The sequence below is a fragment of the Gracilinanus agilis genome, chromosome 3 (assembly GCF_016433145.1).
Source record: "Gracilinanus agilis isolate LMUSP501 chromosome 3, AgileGrace, whole genome shotgun sequence".
NCBI classification, from domain to species: Eukaryota; Metazoa; Chordata; class Mammalia; order Didelphimorphia; family Didelphidae; genus Gracilinanus; species Gracilinanus agilis.
In genome coordinates, this window is record NC_058132.1 from 480,472,652 (window position 1) to 480,496,655 (window position 24,004).

At 38.0% G+C, this 24,004-nt stretch overlaps 2 protein-coding genes across 3 annotated transcripts; both read right to left on the reverse strand.

Annotated features, from left to right (window-relative positions):
* Positions 1–514: 514 nt before the first annotated feature.
* On the reverse strand, positions 515–21,628 carry LOC123239709 (regucalcin-like). 2 transcript variants are annotated; one of them, XM_044666999.1, is made up of 6 exons: positions 21,466–21,628; positions 15,367–15,549; positions 14,526–14,741; positions 9,625–9,756; positions 3,980–4,134; positions 515–565 (listed from the first exon to the last, which is right to left on the reverse strand). In XM_044666999.1, the coding sequence occupies exons 1-6, from the start codon at positions 21,626–21,628 to the stop codon at positions 515–517; spliced, it is 900 nt and encodes a 299-aa protein (XP_044522934.1). The 2 variants fall into 2 exon arrangements, with proteins under 2 accessions (XP_044522934.1, XP_044522935.1); XM_044667000.1 differs by lacking the exon at positions 14,526–14,741.
* Positions 18,385–19,533, reverse strand: LOC123239708 (V-type proton ATPase subunit C 1). The gene has a single exon (XM_044666998.1). The coding sequence runs from the start codon at positions 19,531–19,533 to the stop codon at positions 18,385–18,387; it is 1,149 nt and encodes a 382-aa protein (XP_044522933.1).
* Positions 21,629–24,004: the final 2,376 nt, after the last annotated feature.

Sequence of the window (24,004 nt, forward strand, 5' to 3'; positions counted from 1 at the left end):
ATCAAGACCACTCATTCCTAGGACAGAGTCTAAAACCAAATGGATTAATTACATTAATCCTATGGGGGGGGTGTCACTGGTTTTGGTGAGTAATATGGATGTAGCAGCAGGGAAGATGGCAAGATGAGTGTGCTACATAAACCTTGGATGGTTAGTGGATTCTCAACCCACAGCTTCCCATATTCCTCATAAAGGATTCACCCTCTGCATGGAAATAGTGCGCAATATTACATAGAGATAGCACTTCAATATTAGTCTTATAAATTCCTGTAACTGAATAGACGCATATTGGGAGAACAAGCAAAAAAATTTTGTTTTTAAATTAAAGAAGATTACAACTCAAGCGAAAGCTCTTAACATAATAGATATTATTTTATTGTCTAAATGTGTTAAGAAGCCATGGGAAGGTAGAATACAATCCACAGCTAAGTACCACATAGGACTGTGTTACAGGTTCAAATCCTTCTGGAGTGTAGAAGACTTCTTGGTGAAGTTTTTGTGACTTGTGGGTAATTCAACCTGTAAAGGAATACTGAGGGAATCCTTTCACACCCAGGCCAGTTACCTGTTAGAATAAAACAGATTAAAATGTAAATCATTTCCATCTCCTTTGATTTTTGACATCATGAGGGGGAATTGTGATCTAATGTGCTAATTTTAAAGCCAAAGACACAATTGATAATGTATATGACTCACTGCTGTGTATCAGCAACAGTTTAGCTCAAACAATTGTTTTCTCAGCTGACAAGATACCCCCCTCTCCATAAATCTGTAATATACCCCACCAGAAAGAGGAATGCTGTCATCCACAGTGAAAAGAATCAGGCCTTTATCTGTGAGCCCCTGCTATTTGAAAAAAAAATGATTAAGCATTCTTTCTAAGAGGTCCTTCACTATCTTCTTTTTTCAGTGTTTATAACTGAATTTCTTTGAAATTGAATTTATATTTATCATTGAGTTGATGATTGAATCAATTCAATTCAATTAAAATTGAAACCACAATTTCAAAACATTCTGAGCTGTTGCCTAGACTAGTGAATAGAATGTTGGGCTTAGAGTCAGAAAGACTTGGGTTCAAATCCCACCATTGGGGTTTATTTGTGTTATATTGAATCTCTGGGAGCTTGAAGTTCATTCAATGATTGACAGATAAGTCAGTTGGATAGAATGTTCCCAGGGAGGCATGCGAAAGGCAGGAGGGGGCAGTTGAGAACCCTGAGAAGAAGTTCTGGGTCTTTGACCTGTGCTGAGGCTAGAGATCGGTGGTTCCTGGTCTTGGAGTGAGAGGGTGGAAACATCTCTCTGCAAGCTCTTCCTGTCCTTGATATACCGTTATCAACCTGTACTTGACCACCACCTCGGTGTCTACTGTCCCTAGATATTAGGAGTTTCATCATCTAGCTATCTAGGCTTCCCAGGGCCCGGGAGGGATCTGGGAAATGGGCAGGAGACGAAGAAGAAGGTGGAAAGGGTGGATATATCTCAACTGTTAGGCTTAAGATCTACAGAAGAAGAAGCTGAAGATTTCCCAGCAGTTTACCTACTCTGGTTTAGTCCTGGCCAGGCTGAACCAGAAGGAAGCTAACATTGTTTTTCCATTTGCCAGCAGTTGGGAGTTTCATTAGTAACAATTAAGTAGGGTTTCCTATTACCCCAGTCCTTTACCCTTATCCTTCTTGTTTAATATATAAAGTTTAAAGTACCTTCCTAAATCAGTTTCAAAGCTTGTTTGGGAAGGGAGACAACACAGTCAGAATATCGTCGTTATCCTAGCTGAAGAGCCCATATCAATACTATCAATTAACCCCAGGTGGGTCCTGAAGGGATAAACCTCTTTGACCTGAAGGATCCTGCCTGGGCAACTGTTATAAAGGAAAAGTGTCATCTTATTCCTCTCTGTACATCATTTCTACTACCTCAAATAGATACAAGTGGCCTCCTCCTTTAAATATAACATTAGTCATATATTTCCCAAATAGGCAGAACAAATGCACAAAGAGATAAAAGATCTTCAATTCAAGACACTTGATTACTTAGACCAAAGGGCACATTTCCCATAAAAATTTTTTTTCCTCAGGAGAACAAACTAATATTACTTATCAAAGTTTCATCTGATGTGCACATCCGTCCGCAATGAGCTCCTTCTTTGAACAGCAAGAGCATTTATTGTTTATTCCCCTCTTCTGGGTATTCCCATGCTACCTTCCATTGTTACTTAACTGATTTATTACTATTTGAAACTCCTTTACTTATTACTATTTGAAACACTACTGGACTGGAAGCTAATTGAGGGTGTAGACTATGTCCTTTAACATTTCTTTTGTATGATGCTTAGCACTTATCCCCTGGCTACGTACAAAGCAAACACCCAATGAATTTCTGTGGAACAAATAAAAAGTTCCTGGCTATTCTTGAGTACACCTCAGCTTCCTCATCTATAAAACGAGGATAATACCTTCCAGGGCTGCTGTGAGAATAAAATCTTTGTAAGAGCTTTGCAAACTGAAAAGTGCTATTTATATGCTGGCTATTATTATCATGGAGAGCAAAAAAAAAGTATTAGAAAAACATCAAACGATAAATTCTAGTAGATCTCCCAGATTTATTCTTTCAAAAGAAATTTATATGGAGTAGAAGAAGAAGGTCTGTCTTTATGATTAAGTAAGAAAGGATAAAATAGGGAATATTTTAAACTATTATCAACTACACAGTACAATAATTGTGGGGCCATGGAAAATTTCTGGTACATCCCCTACAATGAATAAATAAATTCACAGGCAGAAATGACACCAAAAAATCTTTGGTGTTTCAGGGAGCATCTTGTTTACTCAAGATGTGCTTCCTTGGCTGTTAACTAAAAGCAAATGAGATTCTTTGCTAAATGACTGCTTTGGGTTCCCAAATCTAAACTTATATTACTAATAATATGATGGATAGGTAGCTGACCTCAGAGGTAGGAGGATCTGGGTTTAATTTGAATCTCTGACATCTACTGGCTATGTGATCCTGGGCAAGTTCACTTAACCCTTTCTTGATCTAAGAGATCATCTATTGCAAAGGTGGAATTAGAATTCCATTGACATTGGTAGTTTTCTCACCTGGGAGATTAGATACAAATTATTCTTAATATTTAGTCATTTTAGTCATGTCTGACTCTTTGTGACCTTATTTGGGGCTTTTGGAGTGGAGATACTGGAGTGGTATGCCATTTTCCTCTCCAGTTCATTTTTATGGATGAGGAAACTGAGGCAAACAGGGTTAAGTGACCTGCTCAGGATGACACAGCTAATAAATGTCAGACGCCAGATCTGAATCTGGGTCTTCCTGACTCCAGATCCAGTACCACCTAGCTGGCACATACTAATTATGTCACAGGTCTAATTCTCATCCCTATCCATAATATTATTCAGAGTTAGTATATCTACTAAGGAGTTTAAGCGTTCCCCCATCAGATATTATTTATATTAACCATTTATTCGTTCAACACTTTTCCTTTTTTTGGTAGATAGTACAAATTTACTCTAGTCTAATTCCAGGGAATAATCAGAGATTCTTAAATTATTTTAGGAATATAAATAATATTATTTTTCACATTATTCATAATATTACTCTTTCCATGATAATAATGGGAGTAACAAGGGCTAAATAAATGTTTTTGTCTTCATATTTTGATTGTATTTTGAAGTTTATAAAGTAATTTTAAAACTCTTTTTTAAAAACCCTTTTTAACCCTTACTTTCTGTCATCTTAACAACTCTAAGACAGAAGGACAAGGGCTAGGCAAACAGGGTTAAGACTTGCCCAGGGTCACACAGCTAGGAAGTGTCTGAAGTCAAATTTGAACTTGAGTTCTCCCAACTCCAGCCTTGACTCACCTAGCTGCAAAGTACTTTTTTCTTAATAGCCTAGCTAGTGGCCTCTGTATGAATGAAATTTTGCTGCACTGACAAATGAGTAAAAAGATTCGTGGTCTTAATACCTTAAAAATATCTCCTGCATGGGGTTCTCTTGACAATTCTTCTTGGCTCAAGCCATCAGAGGCTGAAGTGACATAGAGTTCAGAGTAATCCTTTCCCCCGAAGCAGCAAGATGTTATCCTAGGAGTGGGCATCTTCACTGTCTGCAGTCTCTTTCCTAAAAGGATAATGGAAACAGCTCAAATTTGTATAAAGCTCTAATTAGCCTTTGGGGCCCAGGATAAGCTGCAAGAGAAATATCCTGAAATTAGATATTAATATGAGGCCAGATAATATAATGTAGAGGTGCCAAACTCCTGTGTACAAGCCACAAGCAACCCCCAAAACTCAGAGTATTGCCAGAATCACATTAAAATGTAACTGAGAGGGGGCAGCTGGGTAGCTCAGTGGATTGAGAGCCAAGCCTAGAGACAGGAAGTCCTAGGTTTGAATGTGGCCTCAGACACTTCCCAGCTGTGTGACCCTGAGCAAGTCACTTGACCCCCATTGCCTAGCCCTTACCATTCTTCTGCCTTGGAGCCAATACATAGTATTGACTCCAAGGTGGAAGATAAGGATTTTAAAAAATGTAATTGAGAAATGTTTAACAAAATAAAATAAAAATATAATACAATGTAGATAATGTTAAGTTGTGATTTTCTTTTTTCTTAACCCTTACCTTCCGTATTGGTTCCAAGGCAGAAGAGCAGTAAGGGTTAGGCGATGGGGGTTAAGTGACTTGCCAGGGTCACACAGCTTGGAAGTGTCTGAGGTCAGAATTGAACCCAGGACCTCCCGTCTCTGGGCCTATCTCTCAATTTGCTCCCTAAGTTGTGGTTTTCTAAGTCAATATATAGCAGGGATCTATTTCTATTAGAGTTTGAAAATTCTGGTCTAGTAGAGAGATAATCATACAGTTAGTAATTTTGTGAGGTGAGAGTTGGCTTGTCTCAGGATTCATAGTCCTTCATATTATCTACCAGGTTATAATACTACTCGGGAAATTCCTTCTTTTGGTTACATCTGCTTTGAAAAACTTAGTAACAATGATTCCCTACTACCAGCAGGCTGCCTACCAGGAAATAAAAACTGCATCCTGGGTTTTTTAATTTGTTACTTAATTTTTCTGATGTTAGAGATGGCCTTTGGCAAAGTCACAAAATGGGGAAAATTCTGTTTTATTTGCATAGTCTTTCTCCTTATGAGCTCTTTCTCATGTAACTGGGAAATGTTTAATAAAATAAATATAATACAATGTAGATAATGTTAAGCTGTGGTTTTCTAAGACAATATATGGCAGAACCCAGTATGCTCTAGCTCATTCTCTCTCCCTATTATCAAAGCCTGTTTTCAATATCAGTCAAGTATAGCCTAGTATAAATTTAAATCCATATATCCCCTCTTGGGAAGTACAGAATAGAAGAATGGTGGACTTTGAGACAGGAGACTTGAGGTAAAATACAAGACCCAGTAACTATTAGCTAGGTTATTATAGACAAGCCTTTCAACTTCCCTAAGCCTTAATGTCCTCATCTATAAAGCAGGAATAATAATACTTACATACCTACCTCAAAGGGTTGTTTGTAAGCAAAGCAGTATATAAATGCTATTGTTATTTGCCTTTAAGCCTTATTGTTGATGGCAGAATGAAAGGCTTTATCCCATATTAAAGAAGTTCTGGGCATCAGAGTCCAGTGGGTAAGATGTTTTGATGAAGTAAATTGTCCTTCCTGGCACTCTTAGAACTATTCTACCTCTTCCACCTTCATGAATAATTTTCCTAGAGGAAGAATCTCCATTTGCAATGAGATGGTAGCTATGTTAATAGCAAACTTGGCCAGATGTACTGAGGGAAGCATTTAATATTTAGCATTTTAGTATTTAGAGATGTAACATAATGTTTTGGAAAGACCATTACAGTCAGAAGAGAATTCGGTCTGACTCCAATCTCTTTAACTCATGTTAGTTGTCTGAACATTTTCCAATCATGTCTGACTCTTCATGACCCCATCAGGGATTTTCTTGGCAAAGACACTAGAGTGGTTTGTCATTTCCTTCTCTAGCTCATTTTTTTAAAACCCTTGCCTTCTGCTATAGAATCAGTACCGTGTATTGGTTCTAAGACAAAAGAGTAGTAAGGGCTAGGCAAAGGGGGTTAAGTGATTTGCCCAGGGTCACTTAGCTAGGAAGTGTCTGAGGCCAGATCCGAACCTAGGACTTCCCGTCTCTAGGGTTGCTAGACCCCAGCTGCTCCCTGGGGTCTTGAATATATTCCTGAGCCTACCCCTGTTCTATTATGTTCTAGGCATTCCAGTGCTAAGCACTTTACAAATATGACCTCATTTGATATCACTATTTTCTGATGTAGTCCATTCCACTTGGGGATGATTCTTCTTATTAGGAGGTTTGTCCTCATATCAAGCTAAAATTCACCTCTCTGCAAGTTCTACCCATTGTTTCTAGTTCTGCCCTCTGGGGCCAAGGAGAAGAATCCTTGTGCATGCCAGCCTTTCCTAGAAGTAAGCAGTTATTGTGTCCCTACACCCTTTGGGGTATATTCTAGGTGGAGATCAAGGAGGAAGAGCCTCTCTGGTGTGAGGGCTTGCCAGTCCTCTTCAAGGCTGCTCACTCACCTTTAGTGTCCGCTTTTCACCCAACTCTCCCCTGTGGCTCCAAGAAGCTATAGCGTTCACAGTGGCTACAACCTGGGAAAACCATCTCTGCAGAGGCACTAAATCCGTTTGAGGGTAACTGATGAACTGCAAACGTGTCAGTGAGGAAGGGGGCTGTCTACCTTAAGTATATGAAGACTTCCCCCAGCAGAAGGGGCAGAGGAGAGTAATTTGTTCCAAGAGCCATGAAGGCAGCTGAAGCAGGTGCTAGGAAGCACCTGGAATTGGTCAGACATCAAAGATGCCAAGGGCATCCACTGAATCCTGAGCTAACATCAGCTGTCTTGATTTTTGCCTGGTCTCTAAATGGTGATGACTTGGGAGGAGAGAGTGAGGTTGATGAGTTTGTGCAACTCTGTTTCACTTAAATCCAGTTTATGTGCCAGTCAAGACATCACACCATGATTGGTCTTTTTCAAACATGAAGATCAAGGGCAGCTAGGTGGCTCAGTGGATAGTCAAGTCTGCAGATGGGAGGTCCTCGGTTTAAATCTGGCCTCAGATACTTCCCAGCTATGTGACCCTGGGCAAATTACTTAATCCCAATTGCCTAGTCCTAACTACGCTTCTGCCTTAGAACTGAATACTTAGTATTGATTACAAGGCAGAAAATAAGGGTTAAAAAAATGAAAAAGAAAATGAAGGACAAACAGCAACAATATTGTGTCCTACTCTCCCTCATCCTTTTGTCTTCTAGTCTAAATATCTCTCTTGTTCTTTCCTCTCTTCCTCAAATGGCACTTTTTTCTTTCCTGAATGATCTTTGGTTTGTCATTCCTTTTAGGTAAATATTCAAAACACAGAAAATAAAAGAATCTATATCCACAAGGGTTCAAATCTCTGCTAGTTCCAAGGTGGGAAAACTATCTGAATGCTCTTTTCCAGGATCTGTAAAAACAAAATGACTCAGATATATATTACCAGATGGCAAAAAATATGTGTTAGTTCCAATTTTTAAAATTCAATATATATAAGGAACACAAATATACAAAACAGACAAACTTATGGGTGGTCATTCACTTTATAAAAAGATTCTTCATTTTATCATCCAAAATTTTTTTTCAGAATTTATATAACTATCCTCTTTATCCTTTCTATAGCATCTGACATGCTTAGTTGCCTCCTTCTCCTCCTCCTCCTTCTTCTCTATATTCTTTCTTCCTTCAGGGTTAAGTGACTTGCCCAGGGTCCCTAAGCTAGGAAGTATCTGAGGTTGGATTTGAACTCAGGAAGATGAGTTTTCATGTTGAGGTCCAGTGCCCTATCCACTGTACCACCTAACTGCCCTTCCCTTTTTCCTTGGCTTCCATTAAATGAAACTTCAAAAGAGTTGCCTTAGAAACAGACTGACAGATGAGCATTTCCTTTCCTTTGGCCCCCTCTTTAAAAAGTTTGCCCATCACTGCATTAACCTATCCTGCTTCTTCTCACACTTCTCATTTTACAACTCTTTTCCTGACTTTTCAATTCCTTCTTGTTTCCAAAATATAAATTTTGGTAATTTGGCAAGTAATTTTTCCTTCCTTGTGTTCTCCAAGGTTTTATCTTCATTTTCTTCTATTCTCTTGCTATATACTCTCTTATCTGGCAAACTAATCTGGTGCCAAGGTTTCAATGATCACTTTTATGGTGATGCCTCACCACCCCCCCCCCCCCAATTAATTTATAAGATCACAGAGACTGAGAGTTGGAAGGGACTTAGGTGGACATCTAACCTAACCCATACCCAAAAGGAATCTCCACTATCATGAGCCTAACTATTGGTCATCCAGGCAGGTAGGTGACACAGTAGAAAGAGGGGTAGAGAATGGATAGATCTGAAGACCTGAAGTTGGGAAGTCCTGAGTTCAATTCCTGCCTCAGATACTTACTAGTTGTATGATCCTTAGACAAGTGACAGCCTGAGTTTCCTCATCTGCAAAATGGGGATAATAACACTGACATCACTGGGTTATTATAAAGATCAAATGAGATGATGTATATAAAGCACTTTGTAAACCTTAAAGTGCTATATAAAAGCTGCTTATTATTATTATTAAATATTATTCAATTTCTTGAAAACTCATCAAAGAAGGAGAACCCACTACCCCCTGAGGCAACACATTCTACTATGGAAAATTCTAATTGTATACCATGTTCTCTTGATTCCATGTACTTCACTCTGCATCAGTTTATGCAAGTCTTTCCATATATCTAATTGCTAGGTAATTGTTCCTGACATTGAGCCTAAATTTTCCTTTTTGTGACTTCTATCCACTGTCCTTAGTTCTGTCCATTAGGGCCAAACAGAATAAATCTAATTCCTCTTTTACATGATAGTGTTTAGAGTAGACACTTAAACACAACTATCATCTCTCTCTTGAGTCTTCTCTTCTCCAGACTAAAACATGTCCATTTCCTTCAACTAACTGACATATGGCATTGATTCAAGGCTCTTTACCATTGTGGTTGTTCCCTTTGGACTCTCTCTAATCTATTAATGTCCTTCTTAAAACATGGTGCCAGACATAGAACTCTGTTTCCAGCCCTGACTTCTCATACTCCTACATTTCCAACAATCATTTTGACTCCAATGGTCCACTGCTACCTTAAACTATACTCATCTTATTCCCACCCACCCTAGAACAGTTCTACGTCCTCAAAACTCTAATTATCTTTGACTTTTCCCTTTCTTTCATGCCTCCTATCCAGTGAATTGCCATCTCCTGCTAATTCTTGTCTCACAGTATCTCTCAAATCTCTCTTTGTTTGTGACTTTTGGTCCAGAAAGGAAGGTAAACTAGCATATATAATTTCTATAAGAAATGAAAAATGAAAAAATTACAAGAGTAATCAGGATAAGCATAAATGGGCAAATCAATGAATATTACCTGATTTCTGTCTCTGCATAGTCAGCATGCCAGCATGTCACTTACACTCAGAAATGCCTGTAGCCCATTCCAAAAACAATCCTGTATCTGATGAAAAACTTCAGAATTTTATTTGTAACATTTTACCTGTCTCAGGATCCAAGCGGATTATTCTCCCAGCATCTATGCAGGCCACCCAGAGTTTCCCTTCAATGTCAATGCACATACCATCAGGCATTCTTTCTTCCTCTTCCAGCTTATAGAGAAGTCTTCTGTTCCCTGTAAAAGGAGAGCAAGGATGGAGATTTTTATAAAACAATAAACTTATAAAATCTCATTGTCAGAAGATGCCTCCATCCTGGTACCTCCATGCAAGTTAGACTAGTTTTTCCTTAAAAAGTATTGAAATCATTCTTGAGGTTTGATTGGCTCTGGCGATTAAAGCTTATGACCACAGACCATTGGGTATACTCTACTGAATCAATGTTTTATCCTGGTTGGACACACCTTCCCTGCTTTGAAAGCCCTTCCTCTGCTCTGGCAAAGTAAACTTCCTTTTGTTAACTGTCAGAAGGATTTCTAGAGTCTAATTTCATTCCATTTTTTAAGATCTTTTGCTTTCTGATTTATATATCACTTAAAAATTTTTTAATTAACAGATATTTTATTTTCTTAATTACATGTAATAATAATTTTCAACACACATTTTCCAAAATTATAAGAACCAAACTGCTTCCCTCTGTGAAGAGAGAATTAGACTCTCTTAGTTTATTCTTAATGTGTAATCAATCAGCAAACTTTAATCAAATCAAGAACTTAAAGTACCCCTACTTACTACCTAGCTAACCATTAAGTAAGAGAGCTCACAAGTCACTTGCTAGTTAACAGCCCCAAAGGCCACAAGCGCTGTCCCTCCTTGGGCAGTGCTAAGAAAATTGGGAAGCTATGATTGGTTCCTGTGAAGTAGGAGAGAGACAGGAAGTGATGTGGGAAAGGGACTCTAAAAGGCAAAACCAAATGACAAGATTCATTTTTTGCTTCCTTGGTTCTTTGGCGAGGAGACTCCTCTTGGTTGGTGCTTTGATAAGGGGATACTCTTTTCAGCATGAGCTCTGTTGAGATTCTTGGTTGTCTTAGCCTCCTGTGCAATGAAGGCTCTCCACAGTTTTTCAGCACTTCTTGGCTCTTTGGATTTCAGCTTCCTAATAATTAGGACTTTGGATTCTGGTGAGACTTGCTTTCAGATCTGCATTCATGGTCTAGGATTAGGGTATTTGTAGCTAGGTGATTTTCCCCTACCTCTTTCCTGTATTTCATATCTCTACCCAGTTGTAAATAAAAGCTGCTAACAGTTTTTCTGACTTAAGGGTTAATATTTTATAATTGGTGACCACAATCATATTTTTATAACTCTTATATTTAGTCAGACCTAATTTTAAGACTTACATTTTGGGCAGATACCTCCCTCCCCTCTTTCCCCCTACTCCGAGATGGTAAGTAATTTGATTCAGTCCATACATGCATTATTATGCAAAACATACTTCCATATCAGTAATTGTTGTAAGAGTACATTCTCACAAAACCCAAACCACAGAATAAAACCATAAATACACTGATGTGAAAGATAATATGTTTTGATCCACATCTTCAACTCCAACAGTTCTTCCTCTGGATATGGATGGCACTCCCCATCATAAGTCCTTCAGAATTGTACCAGATTATTGCATTGCTGAGAGTTAGCCAAGTTTTTACAATTGATCATCATCATTCCATTTTCAAATGAAAACTACCTGCATCTGAGTCAGACCCAGTCTATTATGCCAACTTGTACTCAAATCATGAATCCTGTTTAAAAAATCAATAGCAACCTCCATTTAAGTGCCCCTCAAAGATGGGGAACTTATCACCTTTCAAAGTAGCTATTCCCATTTTGGGATAGTTCCAATTATTAGAAATCCCCTGCCCCCCAATGCTGCATCAAATTCTACATTTCCTACAATTTTTACCCTCTGAGACCAAGAAAGTAAGACTGTTTCCTCTTTGAGGTGACTAATTTTCATTATTTGAAGACATGTTTCTTTCTGCAAACTTCTTTTCTCTTAACTATACCTTTCCAATGTTTTTAATTAATCCTCACATGGCATCATTTGGGGTACGTACTCTATTCATTCTGGTAATCTTCTTTGTGAATTTACTCTAAACTTGTCCATGTCCCTTTTCCAATCTAGTATCCCAAGATGAACTTGAGATATGATCTGACTAGGACAGAATAAAATAGGACTTTCACCTTCTTTATTTTATGTACTATACTCTCTGAGATTGTACATAAAATGGAGTTATTTTTGTTGATCACACCATCACCCTGTTGATTCACATTGAAGGGATTAGAATTCCCACTCTTCAGTGAAGCAATAAGAGTTTAATACTGATTCAGAGTTTAATACTCTCTCTACCCCAAGACTTTTTCCATGAACTGATTTCTCACCATGTCCACTCCCAACTTTCCATCCATACCTCTTTAGGGAATAGACCAACTATCACTCACTCAAAGGGTATGCACAGTTTGATAGTTTTTGGAGTATAGTTACTTTGCTTTCCAGAATGCTTGTTTTCCCACAGTTCCTCCAATATTTGTAATATTTCTTTTTTAAGATATAAAAGAACACTCAGAAGTGAAACATATTCTTATTGCTTCACTGAAGAGTGGGAATTCTAATCCCTTCAATGTGAATTACTTTCTGAATAGATATTCTATTTTGGTGCTTATTGGAAGGCTTTAATTGTTTATATGAGTAGAGTCTAATAATATCTCTAAGCAGAGCTAAAATGAGCTAGGTTATAATTTTCTCAGAGAGAGCATCTGTATAGAAGAGGAAGTCAGAGAGAGGAATTATTATTGAAAATACTTAAGGTATACTTCAATCTGAGTGCTGAAAGCATAAGATTTGGCTCTGTTTTCTTACTCCTTCCTCTTTTTTTTATACTGCCTATATACCTAGACTCTCCTGCTTGAAATCTCAGTCATCTTTTACTCTTTCCTCTTCTTCACACTTTTCCTACTCTAAAGCTACTTTCACAAAGTCATTCATCTTCTTTTTCATTTCCACTTCTACAATCTAGTTCAGGCATTTCTTTTTTATCTAACCTCTAAGCTTGTTTTTCTCTCTCCAGGCTGAACCTTACTCAATCCATTCTACATATCACTCTAAGTTAATTGTACTACATATACAGAAAGTACTCAAAAAATACTTTAATTTATTAATTTATTGCTTTTTCTGAAACAAAGCTTTAATTAATTGGTATTCATCTTCCTAAGAGCAGTTTTGATTATATTATCCCTCATCAAAAATCTTCAGGGGCTCCCCATTGCAGAAAGAATAAAACACAAGTCTGGCATCTTTCCTATTTTAGGTTGAACTATTGTGTAAAACTTGCATAGGTAACTCAAGATTAGCCTTTTTATGAATAAATGTGTCTAATTAACCTAATTAACCCAAATAAACATAAATCTATTAATAGCTTCTTTTTTGCTATCTCAGTAAACTCTCAGAGGGTATGCCACACTATATAATTGGCATAATCAGCACAGAACAGATCTGTTCCCTTACATTTGGCATAGTTAACAAGATAGTCTGCCCCCCCACCCCAACAAATCGTGTGTCCTTACAGACACCCAGTCAGTTTTAGCCCACTATAATTAGAGCTCCCAAAATCACATGATCAACTCACCCCAGCCTCTGCAGGAACAGAGATTATAGCACCACTCCCAGCACCATTTTTCTATTCAATTGAACAAGTATCTATTATACAATAAACCAGGGTGTACAAGGAAAAGTAGACAGGGAATACAGACTCAAGAATGTTATTCAGAAAAGCATGTCCACTGACCCCGAGTATATTTAACTCTATAACAACATACCAAAGCAACACTCTTTGATGTTTTAGTAACAATGGGAGTTGTTATGAATTTCCATTGCTATCTGAGTAAACCAGTTATCTTAGTTGGCTGAAGGAAATGTGTATATACGTAGGCTCACAAAATTTTAACCCTAAAAGTGAACCCAGAATTTATTTAATCCAACTCTCTTTTGCAGATTAAATAAAAAACAACCCTCAGTTGTAGAAAGATATCATGGATTGCTAAATTCAAAAAGGTAGTAGTAGAACCAGAGCTCAAACTCAGATCTTCTAACTATTAGCTCAGCCTTCATTCAATTACCCAACCATTGCCCCAGCAGGCCAGATCCATGGCCCAGACATTCTAGTGTTCTGTATGTAACAGTAACAACAAGTGACATTATCATCAAAAGAGTTAGTCTTTACTCATTGGTGATGAAGGCAAATGTTCATCCAATGGACACTGGACAAGGTTTATCTGCCCCAAATTATCTCCCCCCATCTACTCAGGTAATGGGGACAATTCATTAAAGAGGAGGAGACCCTTTGATTATATAATTAGAGATAAAGCTGAAAGTGAAAATAATCCTAAAAGAAATATTACATGAATAAATTTATACCAAGATTAAAAACAAAAAGGACTTTGCAAAGTTTTTCTAGGGGATGGGAAGAAAGAACTTGAGGGTACTGGGTTCTTTAAATGAAGTAAGAAGTAGAGTACGTAGGCCCAAAGAATCTATATGTGATTAAACATATTCATGATATGTATTAATATGAGGTGAAAAAATAAAAAGAATTCACTTATTTCACAATATACTATATGGCAAAGTTTGTACCATGTAGCAACATCAAGGGTAATGCACGTACCCTAATGTACTGGCAGGTTCTTTTACTAACCTGTAATAGTCCTGTTATCCATAAATTTACCAAAACCATTAAAAAATCTGTTTCTAGCACATCTTAGGGCAATGACTTCCATAAATTTATTAGCATTCATATGAAGTATTTATCCAGAATGAACTATTTGTAAACTTTACTGCCCTTCTCCCCACAAACTCATATTTGCACATCATCCATACCCACTGGCTTAAGAAGAGTGTCATTAAAAGGAATATTGAAATAAAAAGGCCGATCAGATCAGATGTTCATACCCATCTTCCCTGATTGTAGGTCATAATCAAAGGCATGCACAGCATACGTCAAGCTATCAATATGGTAGAATATTTGGTGATCCAGAGACCAGTCCAATCCATTCGAGATGCCTAGCTTGTCCAATTGCTTCACCACAGAACAATCCGGATAGAGAGTATAAAGAGACCCTTGTTGTTTCTCCCATACTCCTGGGCTGGATTCCTCAGCCATGGTACCTACAAGGATCAATCAACCAATTAACCAATTAACCAATTAACAGTTATTTATTTTATCACTTAATATGTACTAGATGCTAGAATCAAAGACAAAAAATAGAGAGGCAATATGGTATAAAGGTTAAACAACAAACCCTGGATTCAAAACCTACTCCAGATATTTGCTAGTCTCTAAACTAGAAATATTTAGACTTAGAATAATGTTAACTTAAATAAAAATAGTTTCTGGCAGACTTGTGTCTAATGCTCAGAATGCAATATTACTTGCAATGTAATAATACAATATTATTTTAACACAGTTCAACTTTCTGAAACTCAGCTTCCTCAGTTGTAGAATGGAGATAATAATACTTTCACTATGTATTTCACAGGGTCACGATGAAGAAAGCACATTAAAAAATAGCATACAAGCCTAGAGATGGGAGTTCCTGGGTTCAAATCTGGCCTCAGCTACTTCCTAGCTGTGTGGCCCTGGGCAAGTCATTTAACCCCCATTGCCTAGGTCTTACCACTCTTCTGCCTTGGTACTAATACAATAGTATTAATTCTAAGACAGAAGGTAAAGGTTTAAATAAAAAGAAGTAACAGCATAAATATGAGACATTATTACTACTTCCCTCCTTACCAGCCACAAATCTTCCAGCTGGGTCCACTTTGCCATCATTGAATCTATTGTTTGGCTTATCCTGTTCAAGATGAGAAACAGTTGTCACAGATTGGTTTTCCCAGTTCAAGAGGCCAAACTGGGTTCCAAAGGCTACTACATAACCCTCACACTCTCGGAGTGCCACACATCCTACTCGAGCATCTGAAAGAAACAGAATGGAGCAGATAGTGAAGATTGAGAATCAGTCTTCTATGCAGTGCTATGCAAGGGTGTCTAGTCCAATCCTTATTCATAATGGTGATTAATTCCACACCATTTTGGAACAAGTGATCATCCATGGCTTCCTCTTGAAGATGCCTCATGATTTGAGACCCATTCCATTTTTGGATAGTTCCAATTGTTAGGAAGTTTTCCCTCATGTTGAGTCAAGATCTATCTCCCTATTACTTCTACCCTTGGTGGGTTCTAGTTCTATCATCTGGGACCAAGCAGAACAAATCTGATGCCTTTTCCAAATGGCAATCCTTAAAAATAATTGAAAAAAAGGTCAAATATTTATATCTTCCTTTCTCTTTTCTCCTTAGTTTTCTCCAGCTTAAATCCCTAGTTCTATCAATCAATCTTTATATTGTATGGCTCCAAGAAGATTTAGCATGTTCAGCAGCCATACTCCAGTAAAATTGTCTCAGCCAATTGGCTAAACCAGGTTGAGGGTGAATGATAAGCTTCAAACCCATTGGTGAGTTATGGATTGTCTCCTCCAAGCACACAAGACTTTGTCCAGCAGAATGGGCAGATGAGAACAATTTGTCCCAGTGGCCATGTAGGCAAATGAACAAGGTGCTGTTTAGTATCTAGAATTTGGTCAGACATTGATGATACCAAGGACATCCACTGCAATCTGAGCCATCCATCACCAGTTGTTTGGACTTCTGTCTTGCCACTTTTCTTCAATGGAAGAGAGAGTGAAGTTGCCAGTTTTGTGGAACTCTACATCACTCAAATCCAGTTTAAGCATGAGTCAAGACATCACCCATGTTGTTACTGGTTCTCTTTGAAACAAAGGATGGACAACATATTGTGATTTCAAGTTTCTTTATCCTTTTGATTGTATTTCTCTACATAACATCCAATTTGTCAATACCTTATAAAAAATGTGATGGCCACAGCTGGCTATAAAGCTCCATATATGGTCTAACCAGGATAGGACATAGTGGGTCTTTTCTTTTTCTTTTCTTGGTAACCAGTAGCTGCATAGACTAATAAAAGGGCTTCTCTCTCTGATTCCAGTCAACTACATGTGCTTACTCAGGGCTTGGTGGATTAGGGATTACAAAGTTCTCGGCTGCTTTTAATCAGTCATAGAGGTGTCTTAGCACTAAAGGGTGTGTTGGGCATGATAAAGAAATCCCCTATTGATGACTGAAATTTAACAATGCCTTTTCTCAGTTCCACAGAATATTTCATGATGCAATGTTTAAGTTTCCAGCAGAGTATAACCATAGTTAGTACTATTATTTAGCTTGTTTAAGTTTCTGTCAATACATGACAAATGTAATAATAATAGAAATTACTGTGATCTGTTTTAAGTCAATTATTGTCAATGTGAATTTATGGAAGTCTTTCATGTATAACATTTCTTTTGTGTGCAGGAAATAAATACCTGTTCTATACCTGACTTAAATTATACATTATATACTTTTCTACTCTTCACTTTGAAGAGAGCCTCGATATGAACCCAACCTACATTTTAAGTCATTTTTCCCCTGGGTGAGAAGAGTCTAAACCCTCTTATTAGAGGCCATATTGCTCCACTACTAAAGCTCATCCAATCACCAAGTCACCAAGTGACTAGTTCAGAATTGAGAAGGACCCCATAGCCAGAGAGAGAGAAGAGGAGGAGGAGGAGGAGAAGGAAGAGGACGAGGGGGATGTAGTAGTCAATCCCCCAGGACCCAAGAGTGGTTTATTAATTGTTAAACTCCTATTAATGTAGTTTAAGATTGCATTAACTTTTTTGTATACCATGTCAGGATGCAGAATTTTATAGAGACTTTTTTTTCACGTGAACTAGTTTATACTCATGCTTCCCTCTATTTGTGTATTATGGAATCACACTGCACAAAAGGATTAGCTTCTAAATCAGTATAAAAGGCATAAAAATCACATAAAATAGTAATTACCCTCAGAAAATCTCTGAAATTACCTATAAAACATAGTATAATGTCTTTAAACAGTTAAGGCTAGGAAAAGCTTCAGGTGTCTTTTTTTTTTTTTTTAAGCCTTACTTTCTGTCTTAGAATTTTATTGGTTCCAATGTAGAAGCATAGTAACATCTAGGCAGCTGGGGTTAAGTGACTTGCCCAGAGTCACACTGCTAGGAAATGTGTCATATTTGAACCTAGGACTTCCCATTTCCAGACCCAAATCTATCCATTGAGCCACCTAGTTGCTTCATCAGGATTCTCTTTTTCTTTTTCTTTCTTTCTTTCTTTCTTTCTTTCTTTCTTTCTTTCTTTCTTTCTTTCTTTCTTTCTACACAGGTAATTTTATTCTACAGTGCTCAGTGATTGTTGTTGGAAATATTCAGACAACATACCTGAATATTGTCATTTTTTTACATCACAATTCAATAACCACTTAACACTTATAGCTACTAAATACAGAAAACAAAATGGTACAAATGTTTGCCCTCTTCCCTTGTAAACAAGATCTTTGTGGAACACTAGTAACAAGTTTACTGAATACATACCACTACATCGGTGAAGAAAAAAAAATTTAAATATACTATTCTGTTTATAAATAAACTCTGATTTTTTTTCAGCACACATTTACAGACCTGATCAATAAAAAGCAACAATACATATATTCTTCTTTAAAATATCAAGAAATGGATCACAGTGGGGAAAATTCACCTAAGGAAAGGAAGTGAGAAGCAAGCATTGAATTAATAGAGTTAAAATTACAGGCATACTTCAACTGCATATCTGTTCATATACACCAACACTAAGATAGAATTGTCAGTATTGAGGATTTTTACTTGAATTCCAATAGGTTGCAATCAATCTTGTAGTACACATAGGGATAATATTCCTGTTGACTGAGATTTAAGCCTGGAATATCCATAGGAGCATCAATAATAGCTGCTGCACTACTGTCCAGGTGTTTATACAAATCATACAATACTTCTCTCAGTTTCTTCATGTTTTTCCTGTTGGGTTGAAGTAACATTGCCTGGAAGTTCACTGGCAATCCATATCTTAAGACAGACTCAACAAAAACTCTTAATGCTTTCACATGAATCCATGCAATGAAAGCTTCACTGAAATTCACTTTCAGCCATCGTACTAGAGATCCAAACTGTTTCTTCTTGTCAGTGGAGAGCCTGGTCAACTCTTCTTTGTCAGCTTTCATCTCCTCTTCATTATACTGAAAATCACGAACAATGAATTTGTTCTCTCTGGCTTTATGTCTGAAGTCATCCACTGCTTTTCTAAACAAGGTAACATTGCACAGGTAACTATCTTGGTCCTCTGAAAGAACTTTGCTAGACCTTGGGACTACCATCTCAGCCAATGTCTCATATTGCTTAACCCAGTCCTTGTGGTTTAACTTTGGAACTACCACCAGTAATGTGATGAGATATTCTGAATCAAGGACAAAGTCATCTTTCTTTACAATTTCTGCTAGGCTTCTAGTTAATAAACTTCCCGCATTCTTTCTTTCCAAATTCTGAAGACTGCCTTTCAGATTATTATATGCAGATGCTCCGGCTTTCAAGTCATTGTCAATTTGATTTACTCCCTTGCCAATTATTTCAGAAATATTTTTTAGGGACTGCTTGATTGGATACTTGGCCATATCCCATTGGAACCTGGTTATATATGTAACCAAGTCAACTCCATTAGCTAACAGATTTTCTTGAACTTTATCACTACTATCCTCTAATACATCAGCCATATATTGGGCCACTTTCTTAACAACTCCCTCCACAAATGCATCCAGTTTGGCCAACTCATCTGATAATCCAACTAAAACATCCAATGTGCCAACCTTTAATTCAGGAATGTTGAACTTTGAATTATGAGAAAGATTATGAATTCTGGATGTTGCTGAGTGTAACTTCTCCCATGTTTGCTGACATGTTTTCTCCCCAGGAGCTGATATAAGCCAAAATTCTGTCATACTTATCAAGAATTTTTTCCAAAAGTAACATTGATACGATGGCGCTGGCAAGAAAAACAAAGAAGCAGCGACGGAGGCGGACACCGGGTAAGACTTAGCAGCTCAGTTCTCCATATCCTTGTTCTCTAGGCTCCTCCCAGTCCTAGCACCCACCAACGTGAGTCACGTGCCAAGACCCAGCAAGTCAGCTGACCCCTCAGCTCCTGCCAACCCCACATCCCGCCCAAGTACTGCTGCGCAGAGCTGCTCCTGTGGAGCCTATGGAGGGGGCTCCAGGATCATCTGGACTCTTTCAAAGAAGGCAGTTTGTATCAGAGAGCGGATGTGTCTATGTGGTTGCTATGGAAACAATTGAGAGGAAGTTTGATTTAAAAAAAAAAAAAAACTTCATTCCAAAACTTTTACTTAAATAGAAGAAAACAAACAAACAAAACCAGGCAAATTGATGACAGAAAAATTGATACTGAGATGACGGTTGGGAGCTGGGGGAGGGATTAGAATACTCTTAAAAGGGATTCATGTATATATGATTACACGAGAGTCTGATTTCAATATTAAACAACCGTTCCTTCTTCCAACTTTATTATGAGGGCACAAAAATGTCAAAGGGAACACATCTGAAGCTAGCTGTCTCTTTCATTAGTTATTGGCTTAGCCAGAATAAACATCAATGGCCTATCAGTATGTGAAGAGGAAATTCTAGAATTATATGTAGCCAGGGAGATGCTCACACTATAAAAGACATAGCTGAGACTGACTGAGGGAACAGCTTGACGTCTCCCATCTCAATATTCACTGGAAGATATATTAAATTTTTCTTTCCTTTTTTTTTTTTAAACTTATCTTCTATCTTAGAATCAATACTGTCTAGGCCAGTGATGGAGAACCTTTTAGAGACCTTAGAGATCCTGTGCCCAAACTACAACCCTCACGCTGCAGGTGAGCCCGGTCCCCCTTAACCCAGACAGGGAAGGGAGGAAGCACTCCTATTAAGTTGCTGTGCAGAGGGGTGAGTGATATGAGAAATGTTCTTAGGTGTGTGTGGAGAGGGGGAAGGGAACAGTCCCTTCTGGCACATGTGTCATAGGTGCATCAGCATGGGTCTGACCACTTTTCTGCCTTGGAACCAATACATAATATTGATTCTAAGTTGAAAGGTAAGGGTTTAAAAAAAAAGACTTGTTGATGCATTCTTTGTGGACTCTAATACACCTGATTACCTGATCGCTTCCTTTTTCTCTCTTTTATCTCTCTCTCTCTCTCTCTGTGTATCTCTGTCTTTCTTTTCTCTCTTTCTTCCCTTATCTTCTGTCTTAGAATTGATACTAAGTATTAGTTACAAGGCTAAAGAGCAGTAAGAGCTAGGCAATTGGGGTTAAGTGACTTGCCCAGGGTCACATAACTAAGAAGTGTCAGAGCTCAGATTTAAACCTAGGATCTTCTGTCTCTGGATCTAGCTCTCTCTCTATCCCTTGAGCCACCTACCTGCCCCCCCCCCCTTCTTTAACAACATCAATAATGGAAACTAGCATTTGCGTGGAGCTTTCAAGTTGCAAAGTGCTTTATATATGTTGTTTGATCCTCACACTAACCTTATAAGGTAGGTACTATTAGCCCCATTTTACAGTTGAACTTGAGTCAGGGAATAATAAAGAGGCTGGTAGGTCAAATGAAGCCAAGTTGTGGAAAATGTTAAAAATAATTGTTTCTTAAGTCTCGAAAGTTGGAAGGATATGGACTTGATATTATCAGCAACAGCTTTGCTTTAGGTAATAAGGAACCATTTTTTGTTTGTTGTCCTCTTCATTCATATACCCATTCTTACAATATATTAGTCTGCCCTAGTGAAGGAATACCTGTAGACTAGCAAATAAAGAAAGCCCCTTTTCCTTACATAGGAAACTTTTGCAATGAGCAGTCCCTTCTCCTTACCCAGGGTCATACTCTGTATTTCCCCTGTGATTGGGTTCCATCTGCAAACCTTCTGTTCATTGATATCAACATAAACCAGGTGACCAGTCTTTTCGTCCCACACAGGACATTCGCCCATTCTGTTCTTCTCTTTCATGATAGTCTCTATCTTAATAGAAGCCATTGCCTAAGAAAGAAAGTAAGTAAATATTAGTAAATCCACTGGCTGAATCACGACGTAGTTGGTGGGGTCTTCTTTACCTTTTAGACAGGCGGGGCTATGATATCTGAGCCATCTGTTCACAGTGTCTTTACAGGGACACACTGAAAATTCTGTTAGGGGAAGGGGGAAGAACTTGTTGGATGCAATGTCTCATAATCAAACAATCAACGAATAGGTACTTATTGATCCCTTCCTATGTGTCAGACACTATGCTAAACCCTAGAAATCCAAAAAAAAAAAGGCAAAAGACAATCTCTACCCTAAAGCATCTCATAATCTAATGAGGGAGACAATATGTAAATACATACAAACAAGTTATGTACATCCTGTGACAGAATCAGAGATCTAGGGGTAAAGGACCTTTAATATAATCCAATATAAATACTCCATTTTTAGTTCCATATATAAATGCCTATAATCCAATCCTTTCATTTTACAGTGAGTTCAATGGGGATTTGATAATCTTGGAAGTATCTTCCCATGTAAATTTCATTATCTAATTCTATATATTTAAAAACCTTTGATTTATCCTACATTAAGTATATGAATTAATTTATGAAATATTACCACTTTAATAGGGCAGCTGGGTGGCACAGTGGATAGAGTGTTAGGCCTTGAGTCAGGAAGACATCTTCCTTAATTCAATTCTGACCTCAGATACTTACTACCTGGATGACCATAGGCAAGTCACTTAACTCTGTTTGCCTCAATTTCCTCATATATAAAATGAGTTGGAGAAGGAAATGGCAAATCACTCTAGGATCTTTGTCAAGAAAATCTCAAGTAGGGTCACAAAGAGTTGGACACAACCAAACAAGTCATTTTAGTGCAGCCCATCTATGAATACCACTTTTCATAAAGTCTTTCTTTATTTCAGGTTATCTAGGCTTACAAGAGGTAGTACTAAATCATGGAAACAGCAGACCTTGGATTCAGGAAAAAAATAAGTCCAAGATTGTCTCTAACAAGTATTGACCATGTGATTCAGGGCTCTAGACAACTCTCTAAGCCTGTAAATAGCATGGAGACATGACTGAATCAACTGAACAATAACTAATCCAAAGAGCATTATGATAAAGCTACTCAAAGGTCAGCGAACTACCAAAGCTGCCCACAGAAGGTACCTGAAGAAGCAGATGTCTTAAGAGCTGGGATGGTGGCCTCTGCTATGTCCATAAAACTATTCGGAAAAGACAGAGAAAGGTAATGTCTTCTTCTGCTCTTGTTAAGCTGGTAGCTAGCTATTTCTCTGAACTTGGCAATGAAGGAGTAAATACTGGAATGGAAACTGGGTCCAGGTTATTTGTGTAGCATAACCAAGCCCTATTTGGGCATTGTCTTCTGGTTGGGTGTGGATTTGCATATAGTCAAACAGACCTATTACTAAAGGTACAAGGGTAATAGAAAAGAAAATTAAGGAAGGGCAGCTATGTGGCACAGTGAATAGAGTGCCAGGCCTGGGCAGAGTTGGGAGGTCCTGGGTTCAAACCTGACCTCAGACACTTCCTAGGTGTGTGACTGACCCTTGGCAAGAGACTTCACCCCATTTGCCTAACCTTTGCCCTTCTGTCTTTGTAACAACTCTATTGTTACTAACAACTATTGCTACTAATAACAATTAAGAAGACATATTGTGTAGCCCCCAGTAATGAGAATAGGCCCCAATAAAATCAGAGCCATCAGCTAGCTAGAGCCAGACACATATGATCTCACCCAAAGTACCTGATAAATTCTTGGCTGTCCCTGGCTATTCTTGTTCTGCCCACTGAAGCCAAACATTTCCCTAAGAATATGGACCAGATGGTTACACATTGACATACTGAATTCTTATTTCAGAATCACTGAGGTAATCTAAATCCATTGCCTCCATTTTGTAAATCATTACTAACCATTGTCCCTGCAAAAGGCTTATATAATCCCTTGGTCTATGTCATTTTCCCTATGAAGTGTGTACCCCAACTCATTAAACTTTGTCTCTGCTCAAAGAGATCTTTCTGCGTGGTTCACTCTTTTTTTTTTTAAATTTTTTTTTTTTTAGGATTTTTTTTTTATTTTATACCCTTAATTTCTGTGTATTGACTTATAGGTGGAAGAGTGGTAAGGGTAGGCAATGGGGGTCAAGTGACTTGCCCAGGGTCACACAGCTGGGAAGTGTCTGAGGCCGGATTTGAACCTAGGACCTCCTGTCTCTAGGCCTGACTCTCAATCCACTGAGCTACCCAGCTGCATGGTTCACTCTTAATCTTCCTGTAATCCCAGAAACCATTTTCCTCACCCTGGTATGAGCAGTCCATGAGCTGTCTGCTCTGCTAGCTTCCAGAAATATTGTGAAAGAAA

What these genes read in the sequence shown, in the direction of transcription:
- LOC123239709 (XM_044666999.1), bottom strand. Translation starts at nt 21,628, where the DNA reads ATGGCTTCTATTAAGATAGAGACTATCATGAAAGAGAAGAACAGAATG. An exon ending in CCTACAATCAGGGAAGATGG is followed by an intron (nt 9,757 to 14,525) that starts GTATGAACATCT and finishes CTCCTTTTACAG; the next exon opens with GGAACAGAAGACTTCTCTAT. An exon ending in CCGCTTGGATCCTGAGACAG is followed by an intron (nt 4,135 to 9,624) that starts GTAAAATGTTAC and finishes TTATCCTTTTAG; the next exon opens with GAAAGAGACTGCAGACAGTG.
- LOC123239708 (XM_044666998.1), bottom strand. Translation starts at nt 19,533, where the DNA reads ATGACAGAATTTTGGCTTATATCAGCTCCTGGGGAGAAAACATGTCAG.